Source organism: Erinaceus europaeus, chromosome 1 (genome assembly GCF_950295315.1).
Source record: "Erinaceus europaeus chromosome 1, mEriEur2.1, whole genome shotgun sequence".
Lineage (NCBI taxonomy): Eukaryota > Metazoa > Chordata > Mammalia > Eulipotyphla > Erinaceidae > Erinaceus > Erinaceus europaeus.
The window spans coordinates 75,112,715-75,130,326 of record NC_080162.1 but is presented as its reverse complement, the minus strand read 5'-3'; the positions used below and the strand labels follow the sequence as shown (position 1 = coordinate 75,130,326).

Here is a 17,612-nt window from a genome sequence, read left to right as displayed (position 1 = left end):
CAGCGGGTTAAGCGCAGGTGGTGCAAAGCTCAAGGACTGGAGTAAGGATCCTGGTTCGAGTCCCCCCCCCTTCCCCACCTGCAGGTGGGGTCGCTTCACAGGGGGTGAAGCAGATCAGCAGGTGTCTTATCTTTCTCCCCCCCCCCTCTGTCTTTCCCTCCTCTCTCCATTACTCTCTGTCCTATCCAACAGCGACAACATCAGTAACTACAATAATAACTACGACAACAGTAAAAAAACAAGGGCAACAAAAGGGAAAATAAATAAAGTTAAAAAAAAGTCTTTCTTTGAAAAAAAAAGATTAATTTGACTGAGAGGGTTATGGCTAATACATTTCTCTCTCTTTGACTAACACAATTTTCTCCAACTTAAGGGGCTGTGAAATACTTTAGTGGGTAGAACACATTCCTTACCAAGGTTAAGACCCTGGGTTTGCTCTCTGGCACCACGTGGAAGCACCATGGGCAACAACAAAGGCAACTCCATGGATGATGTAGTTTTACTTGAGTGTCTTTTTGTTTCTTCCTGCTCCCTCCTTCTCTAAATACATACAAATAAAAAAATAAAAAACTGGGCCAGGGCAACTGCTCAGTGGTATTCTTTATTTATGACCAAGGCTCTGGTTCCATTCCCTGGATTAAAAAAAAAAAAAATTTTCAAATATGAAAACCACAGATGTGGTCCAGTGTTATTGGGAGTGTTTTGGAGCCACAGTTGGCAGGGCTGGAACAGCTTCCCAACACACCAACTTACCTGGCTGTTCCTGTCCCTGGGTTGTAAGCCTCCCTCTACTACTGGATTCATAGGGTCTGAGTTCTCCTCTCCCATGGTTTCTGTTTTCCCCTCAGTATGATGAAGAGAATGGCTATTGCTCCAGTTTGTGACTCTGGGTCCAGGAAGATGACTACTATTCTATTGCTTATAATTTAGCAACAGGCCAGACTGTTGTTTCCCCAGGCGCTGGAGCCATTGATTTCCCTATGCCTTAGGCATTTCAGGACCAGAAATGTAAAGCCTTTCATTATACCACAGTCACTACCCTGCAAGATTTGCATATACTCAAATGAGCTCTGCCTTTGGCACATCCAGAAAGTACAGCCCCAGGCCTGGGGCCAGGCCTCCCTTAATAATCTCCCTTAATAACAGCAGCAAACCACATCCTCCAGACCCAACTCTTGTTTTTCTCCTGGGACTTTGGCACAAATTATTTCTTTGGCTTTAAACACCCTTCCCTATTTTTATCTTTTTTTTAAAATAAAATATTATCTTCATTTATTTATTGGGTAGAGACAGCCAGAATTCAAGAGGGGAGAGGGAGATAAGGAGAGGGAGACAGAGAGAGAGAAGGAGAGGGGGAGGGAGAGGGAGAGAGAGATCTGCAGACATGCTTCACCACTTGCAAAATTTTCCCCCCTGCAGGTGGGCACTAGGGGTTCAAATCAGGGTTCTTGCCCATTATAACGTGTGTTCAGCCAGGTGCATCACCACTTGCCCCCCCTTTTTTTTGCCTCTAGGGTTATTGCTCATTGCCTACACTGGGACTTGGTGCCTGCACTACGAATCCCCTGCTCCTGTAGGCCATTTTCCCCATTTTGTTGCCCTTGTTGTTGTTATTGTTATTATAGCTGTTGTTGGATAGGACAGAGAGAAATGGAGAGAGGAGAGGAAGACAGAGAGGGGGAGAGAAAGATAGACACCTGCAGACCTGCTTCACTGCTTGTGAAGCAATCCCCCTGTAGGTGGGGAACTAGGGGCTCGAACCGGGATCCTTATACCAGTTCTTTAGCTTTGCACCATGTGTGCTTATCCCAGTGCTACTGCCCAGCCCCCAAAATTTATGTATTTTTATGAGAGTGAGATCAGAGTACTACTCAGTTCAAACCTAGGGCCTGAAGAATGCACATTTTGTGTTCAACTGCTGAGCTATCTCCCTGGAGTCCTCTCCTTTCCATATTTGCCCAATTTCTACTCATCCTTCAGGGCTCAGCCTAGAGGCTGTTATTGTTGGGAAATCTTTTCTGATTTGAACTAGGTTCAATGATCCAGTCTTGTATTCCCAAGGCACCTTACCCCCAACACCCTCACCACCACCACCACCACCACAACCACCATCAATTTCTCATAGAGAGAATGGAAGAAGATTAAAGTTAAAAAAAAAAAACACTCGGAATGGGAGTCAGAATTGCTATAAAGAGGGGAGGGAAGATGAGAATGAAAGTGGGAATTAGGAGGTGTTGTGATTGAGGCTGAGCTAAGACCATGTGGGTCATGGCTCCATAAGAAATTCAGCTGTTTAAGATCCGTCGTCCTGTCTGAGCTAAACTCTTGGATGACAGCAATGCTCACTGCTATATCCTCCAATAGAAACACAGTTGCAGAAAACTTCTTAACTTTACAGGGCTTCCTTTCTTCATCTTCTTCCTGTTCACTTTTTTTTTCTCTTTTTTCCTTTATTTGATAGGACAGAGAGATACTGAAAGGGGAGGGGGAGATAGAGAGGGAGAGAGAGACAGAGACTCCAGTAGTACTTGCTTTACCACTTGTGAAGCTTTTCCCCTCTGCAGTTGGGGAGTAGGGGTTCCTCGAACCCGGGTCCTTGTGTATGGTAGCGTGTGTGCTTAACCAGGCACACCACCACCCAACTCTCCTTTTCTCATCTTCTCAATGCCTCAGATTCGTATTCTATAAAATGGATGGCCTGCCAATTGTTTACCTACAGCCCCCAACCTACCTCCTGGGATGCATGCACTTGCGTAGTCTCCCCCACTGTGACTCCAGGCTGAGTTGCCTGACTTGCCTATACCAGTGGGACATTAACAAGCATGGTACAGACACTTTACAAATACTTGCACAATAGGGCCTGGCGCTATGGAACACTCCTCTTGTAATTGTGTCACAGTGCTATTGGAATGAGCACTTATCTATCTATCTATAATGTTATTTTATTTTTATTTATTTTTACCAGCACACTGCTCAACTCTTTCTTATGGTGGTACTGGGGATTGAACATGGGACCTAAAGCCTCAAGTATGAGAGTCTTTTGCATAACTATTATGCTATCTCCTCCAGTCATGGAAGTAGCTCTGGTTGTACTTTTTTTTTTTTTTCAAGCAAAGTGGAGGAATGAACCTAGTATCTTGTGGATTTGCAGTACTGGCAAGCAGTTTTTCCTGGTCCAATCTCTTCATTTTCTATATCTAGAAGAGAAAGAGTGGAAGGAGAGGAAGAGACACCAAAGCACCACCCCACTATACACGGAGTTCCCTTTGGTGCTGTCCATGATGCTCCTATGTGGTACCAGGGATGGAGCCCAGTGCCTCATGCCTCATGCATGGTAAGGCATGTGTTCTCTCCACTGACACATGTGTCAGTGTCTCAGCACATCTAGTTAGGCTACTGAGTGATGAGCTGTCACATGGAGAGAAACCCCAGAGGTTGAACCACCACTGGAACATTCTAGTCCTAGACAAGTTCTTAGCATAGTGCATCCACATGAGTGACCTAAGATTCACCATGAATGGGCTGAAGGCACACCCAGCTAGCTAGGGTCAGGGACAAAGCCCAGTGGCAGAGTGCATGCTTTGTATATTGGGAGGCCCTAGGTTTAGTCCTTGGCACTAACAGAGAAAAAGTCAATGCTTTAGCAGGGAAGACAGCATAATGGTTATACAAAAAGACACTCTTGCCTGAGGCTCCAAAATCCCAGGTTCAGTCCCCGCACCACCATAAACCAGAGCTAAGCAGTGCTCTGGGGGGAAAATGTCAACCTTAATCAGTTTACAGTATCATGAGAAACAATAAATTGTTGATTCAACTTATTATGCTGTGCAGTGGTTTGTTACATAAGAATAACAAAACTCCCACTCTAGAAGTTTGGTGTGAACATTAAATGAGTCCATAAAGCACATGAAAAGAGTGTATTTTGGGGGTCAGAAAGACAGTACACTGGGTAGAGTACCTGTCTTGCAATGTACATGTCTTACATTTGAAACTAAGTATGACGTGGGAGTCCCATGGCACCAGGGGAAACCTGGTACTGCTGTGTTTTTCCCTCTCTCTGAATGAAAATGTCAGCCCAAGAGCCATAAAGTAGTGCATGCATGAGACTTAAACCCTGCAAAAAAAAAATAAAGTGTATGTTTATACCGAGAACTCAATAAATGTTTGCTGTCGTTTGTACAGTGATGTGGTGAACAAATACCTGCTGAATAAATACTTGGATCCTGTCCTGCTTCCCAACCTCCCCATTACCCTCTCACCTGAGCTGAGAAGTCAATGAGTTTGGGCAGGGGCTGCTTGCTGCCTTCATCACTTTTCAGGAAGTCCAGCAGGCTTCCTGTGGGGGGATGGGGAAGCAACATGGCTTACCTTACATAAGTGTAGGGTCAACTTTTCTTGTAGTAATAGAGTTCAGTAAAGCTCTTAGCTTGCCACTACTCTTGGTGCTTGAAAAATAGAATTTGAGTTGCCCCTTTACTCCTCCCCCACAAAGTGATATTGAGGGTTCCTAGACTGGTGCTTTGAGACAGCTTTCTGAGAGTGGCTAACTGGGATTGGCTCATGGTTTTATAAGACTTCCTGTAGAAAATGCAAAAAGTTTGAGATTTCAAATCACATTAAATAAACATGAGGGGTATGAGGTATTTCTGTCTTTCAAAAAAAAAGGCATGGATTAAGCATGCCTGGGAAATGGTAGCCAAACAAAAACTACACCAACCAACAAGAACTACAGCAAAACACCCTGAATTTTGGTGAGGCAGGGTGGGGGCTGTCTGGACAGAATGTTTTGCTCATACTCTCTTTCCTCAGAGCACTGTTCCCCAACAGGAAAGAAAGTTGTGGGGTGGAGTGGTGATGGTCCCTGGCCTCTGAGGATTAACAGGTCCCTGGCATCTGTTAAGCAAATCCATAGTCTCTTCTCTCATCACCCAAAGGAATTCTAGCCCCACTTTCCTCTTCTAACTCTCCCCAGGTGCTCCCCTTCCTCTAACATCCCCGTAATATGATTTTACCCCATTAATCAGAAGGGCTGGCAGTTACAGATGAACTCAGTGAGGATTATTAGAAAAGCTCCTGGCTTGACCAGGGACAAGAACCACATTGGTGTCACCTTTGACTAACAGCATGAGCCCCACCCCCCAGCAAGCTGTACCTTTGGCCATAAACTCAGTGATGATGTAGATGGGCTCCTGTGTGACCACCGCGTGCAGCTTCACCAGCTTGTCGTGCTGCAGGGTTTTCATTAGGTTGGCCTCTGCCAGGAAGGCCTCCACTGACATGCTCCCTGGCTTCATGGTCTTCACAGCCACCTTGGTGTGCTTGTTGTAAGTGGCTGGAGAGGGACAGGGAACAGTAAAGTGGTCAGAACCCACTCGTCTCCTTTCACAACCCTAAGAATCCCAGCAGAAGACCTGCCTCTTCAGAAAGACCCATCTCTGCCCTTGAAGAGAGAAGGGGAAATGCAGACATTGGCTTCAGACAGATGTCACCATATTCTAGTTGTGTGTCCTTGGGCAAGTCACTGAAAACCTCTGTGCTGTAGTTTCCTCATTTGCACAGTGGAAATAATCAACACTGTTTTTGAAGGTTGTTGCAGACCGTACCACACTGAACATATCTGATCTTGTCTGAAAGTGATAGTGTAGAGATTATAAAGAAAAATCTCAAATGCCACTTGGTTTATATCAACATGCCATTTTGCTTAAAATGCCTTAATCTTAGCACAGCTCTCAAATACCAGTCTTGTCATGGTTTATATGACCCTATGTGATCTGGTCTTGCCTTCCTTGCCAACCTCACCATCCACTGAACTCTCCCTTGCCATTTGTGCAATAATCAGCCAGATGTCGCTTGGTCCTTCAAGCACCAAGTTCTCCCTCCTGTCACAGTAACTTTGTACATGCTATTCCTTTATTCCACCTCACTGCAGTTTCATCATGCCAATCTTGTAGAACTTATAATTGTTTGTATCTCCATATGCCTTGGCTGCCAGGAAGCTCCAAACCACATTTGTGGTCTTCCTGTAGTCAGAGTCAGATAAGTCTTTTGTTTTCCAACCTCATCATCCAGCTCTGTCTTACCTTCCTCTCCATACTTCCTCTGCCAGTCTTTTACTCAGTGGATGGTAAATAGCAAGCTCTTGATAAATGTAGTTGAAATACACAGGTTTAAAGCTTATCTTCTGTGACCAATTTTGTTTCCCTGTCATCTCTCTTCACTTCTATTTGGAAAGAGTATGAACACAATGGAGTGCACTGGGCACTGAGCCAGGCACTGTCTCTGCCACAACTCTGCAAAGTGGGCATTGCTATTGTTGGATTCAAACATCCAGGATATGCCAAAGTAGCATGCTGATTATTTTGAATTGATGGCAATTAGAGAACAGCAGATTAAAAAATGATATTTTGCTCAATTATCTATCTACTTAAAAACACACACATACACACACAAAAAAAAAGGAACCCAGGAAATAAGCCTTTTCACTGGTGGTCCTGGACACCAGAGATGGACTTTTCACCCACACTCAGGCTTGCTAGGTCAATTTTTGATGCATGTGCAGGTAAACATATAAAATTTCTTTTACAGATTTGCAAAGCTCTTTGTTTTTTAGTATTCTCTTTATTTTCTAAAAAAAATAATAAGTTTTAAGATTTATTTTTAAGTAAGGGAAGTGGAGAGAGAGAGAGTGATAAAGAAGCAGAGTACTACACTGGGACATGCAATGCCAAGGATCAAACTGAGGACCACATGCTTGAGAAGCTAATAGTTTATTCACTGTGCTACCTCCCAGGCCACTAATAATTCTCTTTCTAAAGATGATACAACTTCACTGGAATAACCAGATTATAGGCTCCATGGTTCCATAGGGTTGTGTGTGCACATAACTAAAATTTGCTCCTCTCATTAAATCTGTTCTGTGTCAGTTAAATTATTTTCCATCCATATGGACCTAGAAGGGTTCAGGAAGATTTATACACTCCCCTCCATACAGACCCACACATAACACTCTTCTCAGGCTGTTAGGGGGCAGGATAACAGAGATGGAATATGCTTTTGGGTACTGTACCACAATGCCCTAGTACGTTGCTGCATATACAGCTGGAGCCTGGAATGGCTCCTTTATCAGCTGTCAACAATGAATTCACCTAAATTGCCAAGCTGCATTTCCCCTGCCCTTAATATTCATCCTTCTAAGAAGCCTCTGGCTATTTCAATCTCCAACTGGTAGAGTATCCCAGCTCCATAAAGGGTGAGGACTCCTCTTCCAGAACTTTTGTTTGTATGGTAGAACAATTTGACTTGCTGTCAGAGAAATTGCTCCTGTATTGTCTTTATGCCCTGGGGAGTCCTACTTTGTCTTGGGCTGTTCTTAAAAGCACCAACCTTTCTTTCCCCACCTCTCCTCCTCCCTTCCTTCTGGTCCTTACCCATCCAGACTTCCCCAAACTGCCCAGCTCCAAGTTTCTTCTCCAGCTTGAGGGATTCCCGTGGGATCTCCCAGGCATCTTTTTCCCATGGCTTCTGGGGCTTGGAGGATAAGCAGGGCATCGTCAGCTTCTGGCAGAGCCCATCACTTCCCTCTGAAACAGAATCCCTGGTCAGTTTGGGGCAGCCGGATACCAGATGGCTAAAGGCTTTCCCTTCAAGTCTTTCCTGTTTGGTTCACTGATCCGGCCAATGTCCCATGGGGCTGCCACCATCAGGGACATTTGCAAGAGAGTTGAGCATTCTGGGATGTCACTTCCATCCTGTGATTTTATAGGCCTGGGACATCAGGAGAACCCAGAGCTCCTAATGTTTGGGGAGGGTCAGGGAGAGTCCAGCACGCTCAGAAGTGACAGTGCACCTGGGATTCACGCCGAACCTGACTGGGATGTAACCCTGGGCAGAACTCACTCTTGTAGTGGGCCACCAGCTCCTGCAGGGTGCTGAAGGTGCTCCGTGGGGAGATGTAGAAACCTCCGCTGTCCAGGGTTCGGATCTTATAATGCTTCACTGCGTCCTTGTGCTGGGGGTCATAGTCTCGCACAGACAAAGAGTAGCTCCCTAAATTGACCAGAGAGAAGTCACTAAGGAATGGAACCGTACGAGCCTGCCTGCCACTTTGCGCCAGCATAGTAGTATGACTGAAGGTTCCCAGTGGCACCATCTTGGCCACTGGTGGTAGAATATGTGAAGATGGATACAGGCGGTTGTAGATGTATGAGAAAGGCTCACAAGCCAAGGAATGCTGATGGTCTCTAGAAATTGAAAGTGGCAAGGAAAGTATATATTGCCTATCCAGGGTTTGTGCTGGAGCTTGGTGCCTGCACTATGAATACACTGCTTCTGGAGGCCATTTTCCCCATTGTTGCCCTTGTTGTTGTTTTTATTGTTATTGTTGCCATTGTTGTTGTTGTTGGATAGGACAGAGAGAAATCGAGAGAGGACAAGAAGACAGAGAGGAGGGGCTGGGCGGTAGCGCAGCGGGTTAACACATATGGCACAAAGCGTAAGGGCCAGTAAGGATCCTGGTTCAAGCCCCCAGCTCCCCACCTGAGGGGGTCATTTCACAAGTGGTAAAGCAGGTCTGCAGGTTTCTATCTTTCTCTCCTCTCTGTCTTCCCCTCCTCTCTCGATTTCTCTCTGTCCTATCCAACAACAGCAGTTATGAGAATAATAACAACTACAACAAGGGCAACAACAAAGGCAACAAAATGTGAAAAATAGCCTCCAGGAGCAGTGGATTCATAGTCAAGGCACCAAGCCCCAGTGATAACCCTGGAGGCAAAAAAAAAAAAAAAAAAGAAGACAGGAGGAAAGATAGACACCAGCAGCCATTTTTCACTGTCTGCGGAGCGACCCCCCTACAGGTGGGGAGTTGGGGGCTTGACCCAGATTCTTTTTATTTTTATTTTTATTAATTTATTTTTTGCCTCCAGGGCTATTGCTGGGCCTCAGTGCCTGCGCCACAAATCCACTGCTCCCAGAGGCTATTTTTTCACCCTTTTGGTGCCCTAGTTGTTGTAGCCTTGTTGTGGTTATTATTGTTGTTGTTGATGTCGTTCGTTGTTGGATAGGACAGAGAGAAATGGAGAGAGGAGGGGAAGACAGAGAGGGAGAGAGAAAGACAAACACCTGCAGACCTGCCTCACCACTTGTGAAGTGACTTCCCTGCAGGTGGGGACTGGGAACTTGAACCCAGGTCTTTGAAATGGTAACGAATATACTCTACTGCATGCACCACTGCCTGGCCCCTGGGTAAATTTGTAGCCTTTCTTTCCTTTCTTTCTTTCTTTCTTTCTTTCTTTCTTTCTTTCTTTCTTTTCTTTCTTTTTTTATTTCTTTTTTTGCCTCCAGGATTATCACTGGGGCTCGGTGCCAGCACTACAGATCCACTTATCCTGTGGCCATTTTTCCCCATTTTTTATTGGGTAGGATAGATAGAAATTGAGAAGGGAGGGGGAGATAGAGATGGAGACAGAAAGGTAGACACCTGCAGACCTGCTTCACAACTTGTGAAGTGATCCCCCCTGCAGGTGGGGAGCCAGGGACTTGAACTAGGATCCTTGCATGGGTCCTTGTTCTTTGTACTATGTGTGCTTAACCCGGTATGCCACAACCCGATCCCAATTTGTAGCCTTTCCACTGCTCATTTTTCTAATTTTCAAGCCTCAATTTAAAAAATATTTTATTTTTTATAATTTAATGAGAAAGATACAGAAAGACCAGAGCACAGCTCAGCTCTGGCTTATGTTGGTGCTTGGAACTGAACCTGGGAGCTTGGAGCCTCAGGTATTAAAGTCTTTTGCATAACCATTATGCTGTCTCCCCAGCCCCTTCTTAGGTTTCTTAGAAACTTAATTTTTCCCCCTTTTGTTGACTTTGTTATTTATTGTTGTTGTTGTTATTATTGTTGTTGTTGTTATTGCTGTCGTTGTTGTTGAGTAGGACAGAGAGAAATGGAGAGAGGAGGGGAAGACAGAGAAGGGGAGAGAAAGATAGACACCTGCAGACCTGCTTCACCACCTGTGAAACGAACCCCCTGCAGGTGGGGAGCCAGGGGATTGCTACGTTGGTCCTTGCGCTTCACACCATGTGTGCTTAACCTGCTGCGCCACCACCTGGCTCCCCCTTCTTAGTTTTCTTTACCATTATTTATTTTTTTTCATGAGAAAGAGAATAAATAAATAAATAAATAAATAAATAAATAAATAAGTAAAAGAAAGAGAGATAATAGAAACCACTCAACTCTAGCATATGTTGTGCTGAGAATCAAGTCTGGGATCTCAAGCATGCAAGCTCTGTACTCTACTACTGAGTAATCTTCCTGGCTAGAACTACATAGTTAATTATTAATCAAGTAAATGCTAATCAATTATTAGTTGTAATGAATGAATAGCCCCATAAGGTGTAGATCTTATAATATGGTCTCCCCGTCTGTAGGGGGAAAGCTTCACAAGGGGTGAAGCAGTGCTGCAGGTGTCCTCATCAATTTCTCTCTGTCCTATGAAATTAAATAAGTAAAGTTAAAAAATATAAACAATAATAAGTTTAAAGAGATACGGCCTCTGTCATCTTAAATTTGACAAAGGTGATGGCCAGTCATCATGGGAGGTCTAGTGTTACCTTTGGTGGTCTCACTGTCACGGATCATGAAGGAGCCCAGAATGTTGCCAGGGGCAAGGAGTTGGCGCTCTGCATCCTTCCGACTGATGCCCTTGAAGAACCACCTGGTGGGAAGGGGTGGAAGTAGTGTGTGGACCCCAGGTTTCTGGGAAGAATTTTTTTTTTTAAGACATTTATTTTTATGAGCAATAGAACCATGTTTACGTTTGGTTTGCAGTGGTGCCAGGGATTGAACCTGCAACCTCTGGGATCTCAGGCATATAGATCCCGTACTCTAATATACGGAGCAATCTTCTGTCTATCCCACCTTTCATATGATGCCATGGATTGAACCCAGGGTCTCAGCTGTACTCTACTGCTGAACTACATTCTCAGCTCTGACTGGCTAGTTCTGAAGTGGATCTGTTACCACCTACATTTAATTAATTTTTTTTTGTCATCACCTGGGAGTTCACACTCTGGGCTAATATTTTCATATAGAGACAGACAGAGACAAAGAGGCAGAGAGAAGAAAGAGAGACCACAGCACAGTGGGGGCCAGGTTGGAACCTGGATTTTTGCACATGGCAATGAAGTACACTATCTAACTGAGCTATTTTGCCATCCCTATTACCACCTACAGTGTAGTCATCTTTCTACTGGTCACCACATTGTTAACACCTCTATTCCAGGAATGTGTGGGGGATGGTGGGTGCTTGGCAAGCATGTGCTGGTGTTTGAATAGATGGATGGATAGATGAAGTATAACTATATATTTCAGAGTCAGACTAGACACAAAGAAGAGGCTGCAGCCAATAGTGAATTACAGGAAGGTCCTTGAGGAGCTGGGGCATGGCCATGTTTGTTCATGCAGCCCCTGTTTGATACAGGGATTAGTGAGGTGAAGATACATGTTTGTCCAATGAATCAAATGAAGGGTGATTAGCAGGTGTGGGTTCAGAAGACACTGGTTGGTATCACCATATACTTGATTCAACAAATATTCATTGAGCACCTCCTGTAGGCCAGCTTGTGTCAAGACACAACAATGAAAAAAACAAATTAGAAGCAAACTGTTTTTAAGAGGGTGGAGACACAAAACTTTGGTGGTGGTTGTAGTGTGGAACTATACTTGTAATCTTACAATCCTGTAACCCACTATTAATCACAAATTTTAAAAATGGTTGGAGAATAAAATAAAATAAGATAAAATGAAGAACACAGCAATGGACACACAAGGTCCCTCCCTTTGTGTGCTCCCATTCTAAGTGGGGAGAAAGACAATATGTAAAACAAAAAACCAACCAACCAAAAAAAGGCACATGGGAACATATCAAATTCCCTGAGTAAAAGAGCCTCAAAGGGGACCCATTGCGAGTCAAGACAAGAGCCTTAGGAAGAGCATGTCTGGCTGAGAAGACAGTGAGTACAAAGGTCCTGAGGTAGAACAAGATTGGATTTGCTCATGCTTTGCTCATCTTTTCTTTTAGAAGGTAGGAAAGTGGAATACTTACTCTTCTGTCTCTAGAGAATTAACGCGGGCGACGTAGTTGCTGGGGATGTAGCCCTCTTTCCGGTTGATCAGGGATCGAGCCTTCCACCACTCCCCAGACCTGAGGGACAAAGGGAGCAAAGGAATCAGGATATAGGACTCACCCTGGTCCTCTCATGTCTCCTAGCCTTGGTCTCACATACCCCCAACCCAGAAAGGTGGTAGAGTGAGGGTGAGAGTCATGCTTGGCCCAGCTCCCTGAATCACCCCATTAATAGGGTAGACGTCATGTCGACCTCTGCTGAGCTTCAGAGGTTCTGGAATCAAGTTCTGTCCCTGCACTCACAGCTGTAGATCTTTGGCCTCATTTTTTCTCCCTGAACTCATAGCTTTGACCTCATTTAACTATCCCCACAGTGGGGCTCTGTGTGGTTCTGTCAGGGCCAAAAGACAAAGGGAATGGGCTCAAGTCTGACCAAGCATAGTCACTTCCTTTTTTTTAAATTCTTTCAGAGAGACAGAAAAGGAGAGAAACCATAGCACTAGAACTTCTTCTGGTACCTAGCACATGTGGTGCTAGCACCCTACCCAGTGAACTAGCTCTCTAGCCCCACCACCTTCATTCCTAGGCCCCAGCACATGCAGGATACTACAGGTATGATGGTGAAGACTGGGGATCACACATTCAGAACTGCAAAGACCCTGGGATGCAAAGTCACCTCTGGAGGGTCTGTCAGTAAGCCTGTAGCTTAATCACAGGAGCCTGAGGTAGTTTCCCAAGAAAAGACTGTTCGCTATGCCTCCTTGTCTGGATGTGCACTGTTAGCATGTACATGCACCTTTGCCTTGGCTCCCATCCCAATTATCGGCTCATCTTCCCTCCCCTATTAGGATCAAATTCTTATCAGCCATTTATACCGAAGCATAAGGTATCAATTTCTTTACTGAAGCAGTAAACAAGAGTTTAATTGAGCACTGGAGGGCTAGATAAATCTTGGGGGTGGGGGTTGGGGTTGGGATAGGGACTTACTCCTCCAGCACAGCCATCTGGTCCCCCTTCTGGAAACTGAGGTCTTCATGGTGAATGGCCTCATAATCATACAAGGCAATAACAATGTCCTCAGGGCCTGGGTGAAGAGAGAGGCCTGGATGTAGGGGCTTTATCTACATCTTCCCACAGCCCTGGGTATTTCCCATCCTGGCGCCGGGCACTCAGCCTAGGATCCCCTGATGTGTCTGTCTTGTGGTATAAGTAAGCACCGTGCCATGCTGGGTATGATTTTAGAGCTAGTATTGTTTTGTTTGTGCTACTAAAGAATGTTAATAGAAATACAATAACCTGGGAGTTAGGGTGGTAGCGCAGCGGATTAAGCGCAGGAGGCACAAAGCACAAGGAGCGGCATAAGGATCCTGGTTCAAACCCCCGGCTCCCCACCTGCAGAGGAGTAGAAGCAGGTCTGCAGGTGTTTATCTTTCTCTTCCCCTCCCTGTCTCCCCCTCCTCTCTCCATTTCTCTCCGTCCTATCCAACAACGACAATATCAATAATAACGATAATAATAACTACAACAATAAAACAACAAGGGCAACAAAAAGGGAAAATGAATAAATATTAAAAAAATAAATAAAAGAAATACAATAACCCGGGGTCAACTAGGAATACCAGCTTCAGCACTTGTGAAGCGACTCCCCTGCAGGTGGGGAGTCAGGGGCTCAAACTGGGATCCTTATGCTGGTCCTTCTGCTTTGTACCACATGCGCTTAACCTGCTGCGCTACCACTGGACTCCCACATGGTACCTGTTTGTTTGAATTCTTATTGATCCACCAAGTTGCAGATGCTACCATGAGGCCAACCTGACTTTCCTGGGCAGACAACCTCACCAGTGTGTCCTGGAACCTCACCTTTTAGAGCCCTGACCCACTAGAGTAAGATAGAAACAGGCTGGGGGTATGGCTCAACCTGTCCACACCCATGTCCAGCAAAGAAGTAATTATAGAAGCTTCCACCTTCTTCACCCTATAAAGATCTTTGATCCATACTCCCAGGGGGCTAAAGAATAGAGGAGCTTCCAATTAAAGGGATGGCATATCAATGTCATGAAAATTGTATGGAATTGTATCCCTCCTGTTGTCCAATCTTGGCAATCATTATTAAATCACTAACCAAAAAAGAACAATTTTAAAGTTTTATAACTTCAACATGGATGATTCTTTATGGTGTGACAAATGGATCACCCCCAAATCTGGTTTTCTTGTTCATTAAAAAAATCTAATAAAGCATTAACAACTGAAAAAAAAAGAAATAAATACAATAACCTATATAAAATACATGAGTGCAATTTAGGGAATTTAAAAAAACTATTTTGTTGCGGTCCAGGAGGTAGTGCAGTGGATAAATCATTCAACTCTCAAACATGAAGTTTCAAGTTCTGTCCCTAGCAGGACATATGCCAGAGTGATGCTTTGGTGTGTTCTCTTTCTCTCTCTCTCTCTCTCTCTCATTGATAAACAAATACAATCTTAAAAAATAAAAAAGTATTTTATTTCATGAAATAGGAAGGGAGGGAGGGAGGGGTACCAGGGAAACTCTCTGGTGTATGTGGTTCCAAGAATCGAACTTAGGACCTCAGACTTGGAAGCATGATTTTTACCCCAAGCTGTAAGAATCTAATCTAATTTTCTGCCACCATAGATTCCACTGCACACTTTTGCCAGGTACTTACCCTCTATGGACCCTGGTGGATTTCCATTGCTACTGTTAGGCCCCTATGAAAAAGAAAGGGAAGAAAAGGGTGAAACTAACCATGTGTGGAAGTTATAGAAGGTCTGTGTTGAAAGAATATTCTAGGGGGTTGAGTGGTATCACAGCAGTTAAGTGCACATGGCGCAAAATGCAAGGACTGGCGTAAAGATCCCAGTTCAAGCTCCAAGCTCTCCACCTGCAGGGGGGTTGTTTGCAAGTAAAGTAGGTCTATAGGTATCTGTCTTTCTCTCCTCCTCTCTGTCTTCCTCTCCCCTCTTGATTCCTCTCTGTCCTATTCAACAACAACAACTAACAACAAATAACAACCAGAACAAGGGTAACAAAATGCGAAAAGTAGCCTCCAGGAGCAGTGTATTCGTAGTGCTGACACCAAGCCCTAGTGATAACCCTGGAGGCAAAAAAAGAAAGAATATTCTAGTGCGGAGTTGGGGAGTTATCACAGCAGTATTGCACAGGACTTGCATGTGAGAGGACCGGGCTTAACCTCCAGCAGTACCATGTGCCAGAGCTGAGAAGTACTCTGGTTGGGGAAAAAAAAATCCAAAAGCATTTCATGCCGGTGTTTCATCCTGTCATAGAATAAGGCCTAGAGAGAGCTGAGGATAGGCCCAAAGCCCATGTAGGACATAGACAGCACAGGATCCAGGTCTAGAGCTATGGGCTCTACCCTCAGTCTTGGATATACACAGGGACAGTGACTTGTACCTTCCCCTCATCATACAGTGAGGGGATTGGCCCAGATTAGGATTTTCTAAGATATGTCTGAAAAAGCTCTGAGTCTACCAACATGTCCATGACAAAAGGCTCCATTATGTATGTGAAACTGCCAAAGGGGTTGTAGGGAGTGACTCAATGGAAGAGGGTACATGCCTTGCATGCATGAGGCCTTTGGTTCAGTTCCCAGCACCACATAAAAACAAGAAAAAGGAAAAACAAATGCACCATCATAAATAGCAGAGCTGTGCTCTAGCACAAAACCCACCCCCAAGCATAAAAAAATAAACAAAAAGATTACAATAAAGGGGAGGGTCAAGGGAGTGGCTCAGTAGCAAACCATGTGCCTTATATACATGAAGCCCTGGGTTTGATCCCTGGTACCACAGGAACACAAGAAAAATGGCTCTCCATGGATGGTGCAGCATGGTTGTCTCCCTCTCTTTCATATGACAAACAAAATCCAAAAGGGAATCAGTACTTACACTCTGACACTCCAAGCAGCTCTGACAAGAAGGAAAAGACGCTCACCTCCAATACCAGAGCTCAAAAGTACACTATTGGGTGGGGGAAATAGCATAATGGTTATGCAAACAGACTCTCATGCCTGAGGCTCCAAAGTCCCAGGTTCAATCCCCCATACCACCATAAACCAGAGCTGAGCAGTGCTCTGGTATTTCTCTCTGTGTCTCTCTCTGTCTGTATCTCTCTCAAAAATAAAATAAATAAAATATTAAAAAAAAAAAAGTACACTATTGAGTAAGGCTATTTCTTTAGAAGGATAAATATTTTAATTCATTCTATTATTATTTAGAGGTAGAGAGGCAGAGAGAAAGAAAGTGTGAAATAGGGGCTGGGTGGTGGCGCACTGGGCTAAGTGCACATAGTATGAAGTGCAAGGATTCGCACAAAGATCCCAGTTCAAAACCCCAGCTCCCCACAAGCAGTGAAGCAGGTCTGTAGGTATCTCTCTGTCTCTCTCCCTTTCTGTCTCCCCTCCCCTTTCAATTTCTCTCTGTCCCTATCCAATAATAAATAAAAAATAATAAAATAGAAACAGGTTTGGGAAATAGACATACATCTTTTAGGGGGCCAGATAGTGGTGCACTTGGTTGAGCACTCACTCTCCACCTGCAGGGGAGATGCAGGCGAAGCAGGTCTGCAGGTGTCTATTTTTTTTTTTTTTTTTCAACCAGAGCACTTTTCAGCTCTGGCTGATGGTGGTGCATGCAAAGGATTGACCTGGAACACTGGAGCCTCAGACATAAGAGTCTGTTTCCATAACCACTATGCTGTCTCCCCCATCCTGCAGGTGTCTATCTTTCTCTCTCCCTCTCTCTCTTCTATCTCCTCCTCCCTTCTTGATTTCTGTCTGTCCTATCAAGTAAAATAAAAAGACAGAGAAAGAAAGGGAGAAAGAAAAGAAAAAAGAAAGAGGGTAAGAAAAAAAAAAGGAAAATAATGGCTACTGTGGATTTGTAGTGCCAACACTGAGTCCCAACAATAAGCTTGGTGTCAATAAAAAAATTAAAAAAAATAAAGTATGTATTTTTGGGGGGAGAATCACAAGGCCTATTACAGAGACTCATAAGGACTGAAAAGTCTTACAGGGAATGAGTCTGCTTCATGCAATGTTTTTCAAACTAATTTGACCTTAGAGTCCTTACTTATTTGCTGCAGACTAATGTCCTCTAGGAGGGGAACAATGAATGGCTGGTAATGTCCTCCCTTCAATTTGATGCTCAAGGTGGACAAACAGAAATTCATGGGAGAAAACCTCTGCCTCCCACTGGTGACAAGCTAGAAGGTCTCGCAGAACCTGAGAACATGGAGACCTAGCCACAGAAAGGAGGGGCAGACCTGGGAGTGTTTTAGGATTTACACGTCACCTCAGGATGTCATGAGTGTGAGAAGCTTTTGTAATCTCAGGCTGTATTAATAAAGGTCAAGAGTCAGAGGGAGGCAGGTGATATTGCCACTGTTCTCCTATTTCCAGAATAAGCCCTGTTCTAGGCATCATGCCTGGAGCAGGGCAAGCAGGATGGAGAGGGATC

General features: G+C 44.4%; 1 protein-coding gene and 1 long non-coding RNA gene across 2 annotated transcripts in view; one reads left to right on the top strand and one right to left on the bottom strand.

Annotated features, from left to right (window-relative positions):
- HCK (HCK proto-oncogene, Src family tyrosine kinase) overlaps window positions 1-17,612 on the bottom strand; it is a 45,536-nt gene that overhangs the window by 11,734 nt on the left and 16,190 nt on the right. Inside the window, exons 3-10 of the mRNA XM_016188125.2 lie at window positions 14,804-14,846; window positions 13,110-13,206; window positions 12,102-12,200; window positions 10,609-10,712; window positions 7,897-8,046; window positions 7,428-7,580; window positions 5,153-5,332; window positions 4,260-4,336 (exon numbers count right to left, since the gene is read on the bottom strand). Coding sequence (XP_016043611.1) covers window positions 4,260-4,336; window positions 5,153-5,332; window positions 7,428-7,580; window positions 7,897-8,046; window positions 10,609-10,712; window positions 12,102-12,200; window positions 13,110-13,206; window positions 14,804-14,846 — 903 coding nt within the window. The remainder of the gene's footprint in view (window positions 1-4,259; window positions 4,337-5,152; window positions 5,333-7,427; window positions 7,581-7,896; window positions 8,047-10,608; window positions 10,713-12,101; window positions 12,201-13,109; window positions 13,207-14,803; window positions 14,847-17,612) is intronic.
- The window catches only part of LOC132537678 (uncharacterized), a 31,110-nt gene that overhangs the window by 5,376 nt on the left and 8,122 nt on the right, over window positions 1-17,612 (top strand). The gene's annotated exons all lie outside the window — the stretch shown is intronic.